At 42.6% G+C, this 11,951-nt stretch overlaps 1 protein-coding gene across 1 annotated transcript; it reads left to right on the plus strand.

Annotated features, from left to right (window-relative positions):
• Positions 1-8,873: 8,873 nt before the first annotated feature.
• On the plus strand, positions 8,874-10,963 carry LOC113153382 (golgin subfamily A member 6-like protein 22). The gene is made up of 3 exons (XM_026346982.1): positions 8,874-8,903; positions 9,600-10,619; positions 10,715-10,963. Exons 1-3 carry the CDS (start codon positions 8,874-8,876, stop codon positions 10,961-10,963), a joined length of 1,299 nt encoding a protein of 432 aa, XP_026202767.1.
• Positions 10,964-11,951: the final 988 nt, after the last annotated feature.

The following is an 11,951-nucleotide window of genomic DNA, read 5'->3' on the forward strand; positions in this document are numbered from 1 at the left end:
AAAAATAAACTGCAGCAGTGACACTGACATGATCATTTTGTAAATTTACAGTTCTGTTACATCTGAGCTGCATCCAGTAATAAGCTAATCGGCCCATATCGATCCACTATATCCATGTTTTTTCACGAAGAGCATTCAATTCCATTATGTTCCACGACAATCACTTTGACTTCAGGGAATCTGGTTTATAAAAGGAAAGGTTTGCTTGAGGTGAAGCACCCCACAGCCTACATTTTTTTTATGGTTGCAAACAACTCTTCGCCAAACTGCGAGCAAAAATGGCGACTGTTTGACATTTTCAGGTGTAAATTATTCAGCCCGGACAATTCGGGGTTTTGCTTGCCATCTGCTATGAAAGGTAAACAAACGTAATGTCTCTTTTTGTGGGCGCTCTCTTGTCCAAATAGGTACACATTCTTCATCCAAAGCGACCTATTACAATACTCCAAATAGATGTGAAGCTGTGATCTATTTTCAAAAAGGCTTTAATGAGAACAAGCAGGACACAGATATGTGAAAGATTTGGTTTCTTCCGAAGACGCAGTTTCCAACTGGGGGGGAATGACGACATCTTATCTCTCTAGTGAGGCCGTTTAAATATAGACTTCTGCTACTTTATCTGTTGCTGCAGCTTCATAGTGTGCCGATAAGTGATCGTAGACTTCCACTTGCGTTTTCTTCCCTGACTTTCAGAATCACTTTTCAGTCTTTAACCTTTTCTTTAAGATGTCGACATCAAAACTCACTTTTATGGCAGTGACATTAGAGCATGTGCTTAAATAACTATCGGTGAGCCCACACACTCCAAAGAGTCACAACACACTCTCTCCAGAAAAACACAAAACAGTTTTCCCATTGCCTCCATCCCTCTATTGATGCAATATGGTGTAATCTAGCCTCCCTGACTGAGCAGTGGAATACACACCTCCGACTCTGCAGATATTTAATACAGGACTGCTCTATACATTATAAATGGCCCTCTGCATTATACCTTTGAAAATAAGGCCACTGCGCAGAGAAAAAAAAAAAAAGACCTGACCTTGAAATACCACCAGGGTTCGGAGGCTCTATTATGACACCTTTCCTTCCTGTCCAGCCGATGTGTGACATGAAACACGGTAATCTGTAACACACCTAGATACACAGACAACCTCGTTCTGAAGTCAAACCGAGGTCATCGCGTACAGTAGGCAGCTCTTCAAGAATCCAAACAATTTCAACGTGATGGTGATGTCGGTGCTGGGTATACTTCTTTTTCTGTGTGTGTGTGTGTGTGTGTGTGCGTGCATATGTGACTGAGGCAAGCAGAGAGGTCACAGTGCTGCTGAGAGTGATGAGATGCGATGAGACACAGTTTGAGTGAGTGCATACTAGCAGGAGGGAGAGAGAGAGAGGTAGAGTGTGTGAAAGTGGACGAGAGAGTGAGAGAACAAGGGAGGGAAGATGGACATAAATGGCTGCGAGTTAGCATAGCCTACTATTTTTTTTTTTTTTTTTTTTTGCAGCTGAAGCAAATTGAGGCCACTAACGCAGCAGTTAGGCTGCTTTTAAGGTCACTCAGAAAGCTGTGCTAAAAGGGTATCTAGACCTAAATCCATTGTTAATTTGATGGAAGGAGAAGCACTGCAACCTACTAAAGGAGCCACGCACGTCGTCTCGTGTCATCTTTACAGCAACGCAGCCCTGGAGTGAATTTGATTCAACTGTTGAGGAAACTACTGCTGATTTACAGAATCTGTGGTTAAGTGCAGCTGGATCTGGATCCATTAGCGCTCAAGTCCCTTTGTAAAGCAGATTCTTCTGATGTTTCTGACGCCACGTTTCCTGTGTGCCACAGATTTTGGGTGGACATTTCTGATCCTCTCTATCCTCAACATTCAGAGCTGGCGCCACTCAGCCATGCTGTGGGAAACTGACTGCATGGCGGACAGAGCCGGATGGGTGATTCATTGTAGTGTTGTGGGCTAATCGCCCTTGTAAATAAGGGTCAGGGAGTCTGAGCTAGATCATCATCTCTGGAAGCAGGCTCGATGGCAGCAGCCATTTGTCTTTTTTTTTTTTTTTAAACTTACAGAAAACTCACCTTTCTGTAAATACCATTAAACAGATGCAGGCAGTCTCACTTCAGTGAGAGGAAAACTACTCACTTCATGACTCTGAGTGTTTTCACCCAATCATAGAAACAATGCCTCTTGATGCTTACTTCACCTCAAATAGACACGACTGACACATCCTGAGTGAACATTTTTTTTGGGGGGGGGGGGGGGGGGGGGGGGGGGGGTTCGTTAATGTCATTAACGTGAACATGTACGAACACATGCAGGGAAGTGACTCTGGAGTCCGTGATTAACATGCCATTAACCCCACACGACAAGTCAGAAATGTCACATTGCCAGCAGCTGTCACTAAAGACTCCAAACCTCCGTTACGCATTTCTTCACCTGTCAAAACGTAACATCGCCGAGAAGCCACGGAGGAGGAGCCGCATCCTTCCAGACACACATCACACAGACACATCGCCCACTGTTGCTTTGTTCAACCACACAGACACCGCCGAGCATCGTCCTATGAGGGTGCCTTTTCTTTTTTTTTTTTATGAAATAGCCTTTTCAGCCCGACTGTCTTTTAAACCCGCAAAGGCGCAGTGTAAACACTGGACCAGCATGAGTCACCTTCCCTCCCACTTTTGTTCACTCCCGTCTAACAGATTTGACTTAATATGTAAAACACATCCATCCAGTGGGCGATATGTGGGCTGCTAGACACCAAACACCAAACACCAAACAGGAATTCAACAGTTTTGGCCACTGTGGAGCTTTTCGTTACCTTCGCATGAGAGCGCCTCTTGGAAACTGGAGGAGACCACTTGGACGATTTATCCGTGTTTTTTTTGACCGTAACTTCCCGAGCAGGGCATTTGTTTTGTTTGAAGACGTGTTGATGGAGAAGAAGAGGAAGAAGGAAACGACAGCAGGCGTCACGGTGACGGAGAGCAGCAGCAGCAGCAGCAGCGGCGGCGGCGCTTTGCGCTGGAAACCGGTGTTTGTCCTTTTGACGCCTTATTCATCCGGTGAGTTTGTGTCTCCGGCGTGGGGGGAAGCAAAAGCCCCGGTCCACGATGATCTCCATTACAGAGCTCTGTCTTCTGCCCTACGTTTAGAGACGGAGAGACAGATACAAAAACAGGCAGACGGACGGACGGAGGGACAGACAGATGGAGAAGAGGACTGCCTCTGTCCGTCAGGCTGCGAGGCGAGTCGGGATAGATACTGAGAGGCTGCTGCAACCAACCAACAAACTCCGGACAGAGAGGGAGAGAGAGGAGAGAGATGGAGAGAGAGAGAGAGATGAGGAGAGAGAGAGATGAGGAGAGAGAGAGAGATGAGGAGAGAGAGAGAGAGATGAGGAGAGAGAGAGAGAGAGGGAGAGAGATGGAGATGGAGATGGAGGGAGAGAGAGAGATGGAGAGAGAGAGATGGCAACTCTTAAGGGAAAGGCTCCAGCGTATTTAGGTTCCCAATCATTCATAAATATTTGGTGCTCTGATCGTTTTTAAACACAGAACCTCATCAGGCCTCATCCAAACTGACAACTATGATTTGGAAATGCGGCTAATTTGTTCTCTGGTGTTCCTGAAACTGTTGGTTTCCATTAATTTCTGTATGATTGGACATCAACTAGAGAACTAGACTGAGCTGTGCAACCCCCTGCAGTACAGTTCAAATCTACATTAAAGTGATACTCCATCAGTTTTGCATTGAACACACTGTAGCTTACATAACATTGGAAGACTCACAAGAGACATGTCAAATGGACTGCATTGGAAATATGAGCCCAGAACTACAGTTTAAATGAAATAAAAGTGGCTACACCTCCCCTCACCACTTCAGGTAATTAATATAGTAGAAAGAGGATGCCCAGCGCAATTTGCTACACAACCTTACATTGAAAGGAAAACAGGCTCTGACTAGGCACAAGGGTTATCTGTGGAAATTGGAGGTTCAGTGAAGGACACTGCAACCTCTGCAACTGCAGGTGAACCCCTGTGGACAGTGTCAAAGAAGAAAACCATTGCTCACAAAATGGCACATAAAAGCAAGATTAAACTCAGAGAAACATAGAAGACGAAAAGAAGACGGATGAATGCTGCCAGTACGTTCTTCAGTCAGATGAAGCCATAAACAATATTATGGATCAGCCAACGGTGAGCGGTGAGGTCATGTGGGGCTGCACGATGATGATGAATCCAGCTTTTCATACTCAAATACTGATAGAAAAGACGACTTCTAGTACAGAACACTGTGGAAAGAAAAGTCATTTTTTAAAACAAAAATGATTTCACGCTGCTAGGAGAGTTTTCGAAGATGATAAAGTGCCCCCCTTAACTCCAATGGAACCCTTTTTGGAGTATTTTACAGCTGAAAGTAGAGCGATAAGGCCCCTGAAAAGACTAATCTGTGAACAATAGCAGAACATCTGTCCGCAGATTGGTGCAAAACTAATCAGTTAAATACTGGTGGTAAGAAAATATAAGAATTGAATCTATATAATGAAGGATGTACAAAAATAAATAAAACTATATTTATTCTTACAAACATTTAAGTGGTATTGAATGTGGGTGTACTTGAATACTGTGGACTTCCTACAGTAGTATGGATGAGGTGACAGAATCATTAGACTCTACATTGCAAATGGTCTAAGGTGATTAAGAGCTTCAAACCTCACAGAAAACAGTGGAAACCAGGTGCCGAATAGTAAGAAAACAATATGTTAAAAACTAAATATGTAATTCTGTTTTTTTCATGATGTGGTGATTGTTGTCTCACATTAAAGAAAACAGGCGACCATACTGAATAAAATAACACAGCAGATCTGCCCGTCTGTTATTATCAGACAGTGCCTTTCTGTGCCGGAAATGCAATCCATTTTGGCACCTTCTGCTTAAGCACTGTATGATGTCTGCATGTCATGCCAATAGAGCTCAGACTGAGTGAGGTGAAAAGAGAATAAGACAGAGGAGGGAAACATGAAATTCATGGATTCAGGACCACGGACAGCTCACTGTGTCGTCTAACTAGGCCACGCACGGGTGCTCTGGTTCTTGCTGTGACTTGTTTCCACGTGTCAGTCTAAATTCAGCTTGGAACAGACTAAAGATATACTTGTACTTGCACGATTATTAATTGCACAATGTAGAACACACGGGAAGCACGCGCTGTGGTCTGTAAAGACGTCACAATTTACAACCTCAATCTAGTGTAGTCAGGCTAATGCAGCAGGAAAAGCACAGCGTTATTGCTTTATTATAGGCCTGCTTCCACATGTCACATTTGATCACTGTCGTCCACAGGAGGTGAAGGCCGGGAAATAAATATAGCATTTCCTAAATATTTATGCACTTTAAAGCTGCATGGCCCCACACAAAGCCTTTTTTTTTTTTTTTTTTGCATGCACGTTGCACCCCATTCATAATTCTCTTTAGCGCTGTGATTGTGAAACACATCCTGTGACCACACCTTTTTGGCCAAAGATGGTGATTTGACATTTAGCTTGAAGCTGAAGCAACATTCTCACAATCAATTTCTGCATACAGAGCAGACTTGCCGCTCATTGATCACGATTCCAGCAGGTTCCCCCCTCTGGGTATTTTGAAACAAAAATGTTCGGTTGAAATGTAATGAAGTCGGCCACTGCTCGTTTGACACTTCTAAACAATCTGAACAGTCAAAACGAGATGCGAGACGTTTTTCTAGCATCTCTGTGACTAGCCAGCCTCTAGAGATGACAGTCTGGTGGTGAAAGCACGAGAGCCCGACTTCAACCAACAATGCACGGCCGTCACCTTGGCATGCATTCTGATCGCGTTTGCTGCAACATGAACCCCGCAGATAAGCCCAGCTCGTGTACATTTGAATCAAAGTGGCTCTCCACTGCTTTCCACCTCTCTAAGCACGTCTTTTTTAAAAGCAGCTGTGCTGTGTGAGAAGGGAACGTGCGAGAGAGGAATACCTGCTTAATTAAAAGAGGAGGTGAGTTTCTGTGCGCGTGTGTGTGTGTATGTGTATGTGTGTCACACACATCACAGATGAGAGACAGTGTGTAATCACAAGTAATCAAACACCTTAATAGGCATCTGTTTAAGCTTTCCCACAGCATTTCCTTTACAAGATAGGGAGTGATTGTGGCGTCTATTACACGATAAATGCAGATAGAAAAGAAATTACTATTTACAGTTGAACCATTTGTAATTTAAATCAGTGAAACTAGAGAAATATGCATTTTTCTTTATTTTATTTGGTTCGAAGTGAAGAACAGAGAATGCCTGTCAGAGCAATAAGTCATGTGATGGTTCAGCTGATTAACAGATGGTCTCTCTCTCTCTCTTTGTCTCCCTCTCTCTCTTACACACATACATATAAACACACAAAGCAATTTCAAGCGTCTGCTAGCTGTTAGAAGAGGATGAGGTTTCGCACTATCAGGAAAAATAATCAAGAGGTTGCCAGATAAAAAAGCCCATCAGAATTAGTAGCGGCATTTTGGTGGAGGGAAGCGACCTTTCACTCAGCTCCATGAACACTGGTTACAACTGTGGCCTGGACTAATTAAGGAAATAGTACCATTTACGTATAATGTCTGCACCTGCTCATCAACGTCCCTGACAACATCGATTAACTGCACGCGGCGTAGAACAGACTTGGCAGCTCATTAGCCAGAGAAACAAAAGTTCATCTCAGATCAGGGCTCTGCGTCACCATATACTGAGGCTTGACTCGCGAGGAAAAACAAAAAGGGGCTCCATAATTAACAGCACACCTTTCCCTAACAAGTCCATTCAGACGTTGGGGACGGGGTGATGAAGAAGAAGACATACAGTAGAATAAAACAGATACTGGCTGAACTCCCGCTAACTGTGCATTGTATTACACATATTAGCTGCCATACACTATTGAAAATTACATTTCAAATTAAAAACTACATATGCATTAAAATAAAATACAGCAGTTTCTAGATTTTGCCCTTTGTATTTCTGTTGACAAACCTTATGTACCTTTCGACACCTGATAAGAATTCAGTGCTGCTGTTATTCAGCATCCGATTGTTTTCCCCCTGGGATACAGTCACTTTAATTACACAAAGGCTTTCACATCGAGCAGCTCTCAATGGGAATGTTGAGAATATAAACAATGGTACATGCCTGCACGCTGATAATGTTATCACCAAGCACAAGCATCTATTCCTGTCAAACCTCTGGCCTCCTGTCAGATCACTCATTTGAACACAGACACTGTTGAATGACTAATACAAGTCAATGGAAAGAGAGCACTGCCAATTTACGAGTCAGATGCACAAATAAGCACACACGCAGACACACACACACACACACTGAAACACCTGTCCGCCTCTGCTAAATGTTACCTTGAATAGACTGTCAGCTGGTGTCAGTTGCAAGGCTTTTTGCTTGGTGGGTAATTGGATTTCAAATTTAGAGTTTCCTGCACCGCGGAGCGGACATGGACAAGCAATCAACACAGGTCAACTAAGTGGGGACGAAACCACCTTTGATAGTTTTTGTTGTGGGGAAAGACGCCCGTAGTGATCCTATAGAAGTTGCATAATGCATCGTAATAGTTTTAAGTGTACGTATCCATTCATTGCAGTGTATGGTTTGCACTGCTGCCGACTAAAAGACAACCAGTTCAGTTGGACCACATTTGTCGCACAATGCCTCCACATGAGACTCAAGCTGCAATGCAAAGCACACAAAAGGCATTCAAAGCGCTCTACTCCTGCACTCCAACAAAATAGTCTTCAAAAAAACTCTAATAATAATCATACATAGAGTATGTAATAAGCACTTGCTGTCTGTAATGAGCACATTATACAGTTTCACACCGAGTGTAAGGTACAAGTCACACTGTATACTGTGATTTCAGTGCTATATATGGCCCTGTCAGCACCTCTCAAATGTGATACAAAGAATTTCTATCTGCTCATTGGATTTATCATCTGGATTGCACCTTATCATTTACATTCAGCTAATCTGATGCTAGACTTCAAATATTAGAAAGAGAAGAGTAAGCTTACATCATTATATTTATATATATATATATATATATATATATATATATATATATATATATATATATATATATCCTCCACTATTACAGCAAACTGTTTTTATTTTATGCTCTAGGAAAGATTACATCATGCAGGAACTCCCACGTAAAGGAGCTAAGTGGGAATGGAACATCTTCAGACTTGAAGCATGTAGAAATAAAATGAAAATACCACAATAGTCGATGTTTTACGCTTTTCTTAATCCTGATGTAGGGCACTCTGGATCATGACACAAAATTAAAAAAGTCAGCTGTTATGTTGAATAGCTTGGTGCAGTGATGCTTTAAGCAAATTGCTGAGCGTGTTAACTTTACCATACCATTCATTTTGAATATGATAGCATGCTACAAGCTACATGCATTTACTTTATGCAGCATGCAGAGTCAATTTCCCACTGTTAGGTGCACAGCTGTACTTTACAGACATATAACTAATAGTTTTTTACATCAACAGCCGTATGACTGTTTTAAACCGAGCTGAGGTTCAGGTGGAGCCATGTTTGGTAGAATGTTTGTTTCTAAATCGATTTGCATCGTTTGTGACGTCACATTCTAGAAGTTGAGTCTTTCCTTGTCTAAAATCCTGACACCCTAAAGTCAGTTGAAGCCTGAACTTCAACAGAGAAACTTGTCTCACTGAAAACTGACCAAAACCTACTCAGAATGAGTTCTACCAAGAAGATTTCAATCCTAAAACGAAACTGCAGCAACGACTGTAGCAGTATTACTCCAGTACCGCTTTGTTCGGGAAACATGGAAGCAGAGGACAGCTCCAAAAACAAGGCAAGATTTCCTCAGGCACACATTTCAGCAGACTTTTTTCAACCTTGCGTCGATCTAAGCCCACACACTTATCGTTTTATTGTTTTTTCACCTGTTGTACCTACTGTCAGCAAACTTGACATAATTTTTTTAATAAAGGGGATATTTTTTCACATTATCAGCCGGAATACCAGAAGACTGAATTCATTTCATTATATTGTGTTGCAGTTGTTTTAAAAGTTTTGGTTTTGATTTTTGTGTTTTACATTTGTGTTGCTATAATGTGAATGGTGAGGGCATGCAAGATGATTTTGCTGCATTTTGTGTAATTTGCTGTGCAAATGTGACTTTAACTACTGAGTCTATATTTAAATAAGATGAAATGTTTGCGATGAGAGGTTTATTATCATCACATTAAAGCTTTAACCACAGTTGCAGTTAATTTAATATATTTTTTAATGTTTTATATAAAGATATTAAAACCCTTCTTCACAATGTGATTTCTGTTTCACCTTTGTATTATAACATACCCGAGTAAAAAAAGATTTCTAAAAAGATTTAGTTAAAAAGTCAAAAGACTTTTCACTTCTTATTGTAAACCTGTCAGGGCTACAGTTTTATTTTTCTCTGTGTAAATACATATTAAAGTAAAAGATCTCCTGTCATTTTGTCTATATTCAGAATTCTTACTTATTACATGTACATTGTGTGTTTCAGTCAAAAGAGCTGAATGAAGACCCTGCTCGTCCTGGCCCAATCCAGGACAGCCAACGTGCACCCAACCTCAAAAAAGCCCGAAAGCAAGCAAAGAAACAAAACAAGGAACTGGCCTCACAAAATGCTGCCCTGAAGGAGCAGATGGCCGCCAAGGAGCTGAGCTGGGAGCAGGAGAAGAGAAAACTGATAAAGGCTCTAGAGTCAGCAAGAGCCAAAAAAGTCCAGGAGAAAGAGAAAGAGATCCGCTCCCTTCAGAACGCTCTCTGTGAACAGGAGATGGAGACCCAAAGGGTCACGCAATACTGGAAGGGAGAGTACGACCGGGTCACTGCCTTCTGGAAAGAAGAGAACGACAGGATCACACTGACCTGGGAGAATGAGACTAAAGCCGTTAAAGATGCCTCAGAGAAAAATTTGATGGCCTTGAATGCAGAGTGGGAGGAACGCTGGCGTGTAAGAGAGGAGGAGCTCGTCGCCCAGATCAAAACTCTGCAGGAGGAGACGGACAAGAAAGTGAGCCAGGTCATCCTGGAAAAGGATGATCTGATCACTAAAATAACTCAGGAAAAGACGTCCTTTGAAGAACAGTGTGCAGAGAGCTCAGCCAAGCTGAAAGAAAAAGAACAAGAGCTCCTCCAGAGCCAGGCTGAGATGAACAGGAAAGCAGAGCAAAGTCTGCAGGACCTCAACAGGCAGAAACACCGGTTCGCCCAGGAAAGGACTGAGCTGATCGCAAAAGGAAAGAATGATAGGAAGTCTCTTTGCGACGAGCTGAATGAGACCTCAGCCAAACTGATCCAAAAAGAAGCGGAAATCGCCCAGAAACAGTCCATGTGGCTGGCCAAATTCAAAAGTCTGCAAGATCAGCTGAAATTTGAGGTGACTGAGAGGAAGCGAGGTTTTGTGAGGCTTCAAGAGCTGGAAAAAAAGCGCAGAGAGGGCGAGAATGAGTGGCTCCACAAAGTCAGCCAAATGGAGGAGAACATCGAGCTCCTGACTCAAAGGAACAATGAACTTCAGGTACATCACCTCAGATAATCTGGCAGATTCTAACAATTAGTTTCAGGTTCTTATTAAATCTTTACAAGTCAACATGACGTGTTGTCTCTTGTTAGGCGCTCGCCCAAATGACTGCTAAGCAGAAGGCAAAGATCGAAAAAGAGGCAAAGAAAGCACAGGAGGAGGAAGAGAAGAGACTGAAGAAGGAGAGGAAAGAGAGGGAGGACGGAGAGAAGAAAGAGAGAAAAGAACACGAGAAGAAAGAGAAAGAGAGACTGAAGAGCGAGAAGAAAGAACTGAGAGAGAGGGAGGAGAAAGAAAAGGAGAGCACCCGAGTGAAGTGGAGGTGGAAGAGACGAGACTAGCATCCTATCACCCCTCCACTTCCTCGTCACCCCCACCCCCCCATCACCTAAACCCATCACCTAACCCCCCACCCCCCCTTTGACCCCTGCAGACCTTTATCACAGCAGAAGCAGCACAGGTGTATTAGTGATGGCTGTGTTCCATTAAGAGTTTCTGATACTGCGCATGCTGAGTCACTGTCTTCGCTTTGTGGACCTCTTAGAGGAATACAGTCATCATTATTTATGCCACCTGTGCTTCTCCTGCTGTGACGAAGGTCTACTCCCTTCCCCCCTTTTTCTCCTAAACACATTCAAGATACCTTTGTCAAGCCACCATATCTAAAGATGTCTTTGAATGCCTCCTACAACTCCTCTCCCTCTCCTCAACCCTCATCTCATCTCTGCGCATGTTCTCCTCAGCCCCCATTTCATCTCTGTGCATGTGAACTGATTGTATTGTCAATAAAACATTTGAGCATTAAACATTGGATTTTTCATGGACTTTACTGGATCTACTATCTTTCACATAAAAGGGGAAAATGCTGACCAAAGTGTAAAAGTTGAACTAGTACTGCATCAAATCATTTCATAGACCTGGTAGAAATTCAACTATGAGGATAGAGACTTGAAAATAGTTTGAAAAAGTTTTAATTCCTTTACAAGCCAACTTAAGTTAAAACTTCTTACACACCATTATTTATTATTACGCCTAGTACTGCGACTCCACTGCTAAAACAACCACTTAATCAGCACGCAGTTATGTAAGAGTTGTAGTACCTGTCTGATGTTGAGGTGTGATGCATAGAAGTCTGTTTTTTTTTTATAAACCAAATCGCTTCATGACTTTACTGCTAATAAAACCACAAGGGGCACAATCCAGTGTCATCTTGTGCCAGTCTGAAGTCTAGTTGTGTGTGATAGTGGACAAGGAGACTTGGTGGTGGGATGAGGAAGCTCAGGTGTGTATACAGTGAAAGAGGTTAGCTAGAAGAAGTGGGACACTAAA

This window comes from Anabas testudineus, chromosome 5, assembly GCF_900324465.2.
Source record: "Anabas testudineus chromosome 5, fAnaTes1.2, whole genome shotgun sequence".
In the NCBI taxonomy this organism is placed as follows: Eukaryota; Metazoa; Chordata; class Actinopteri; order Anabantiformes; family Anabantidae; genus Anabas; species Anabas testudineus.

Bases quoted from the DNA above. Each gene is read 5' to 3' on its own strand.
- LOC113153382 (XM_026346982.1), top strand. From the start codon at position 8,874: ATGGAAGCAGAGGACAGCTCCAAAAACAAG. The intron at 8,904-9,599 runs GCAAGATTTCCT...TGTGTGTTTCAG, and splicing joins AGGACAGCTCCAAAAACAAG to TCAAAAGAGCTGAATGAAGA. The intron at 10,620-10,714 runs GTACATCACCTC...GTCTCTTGTTAG, and splicing joins AAAGGAACAATGAACTTCAG to GCGCTCGCCCAAATGACTGC.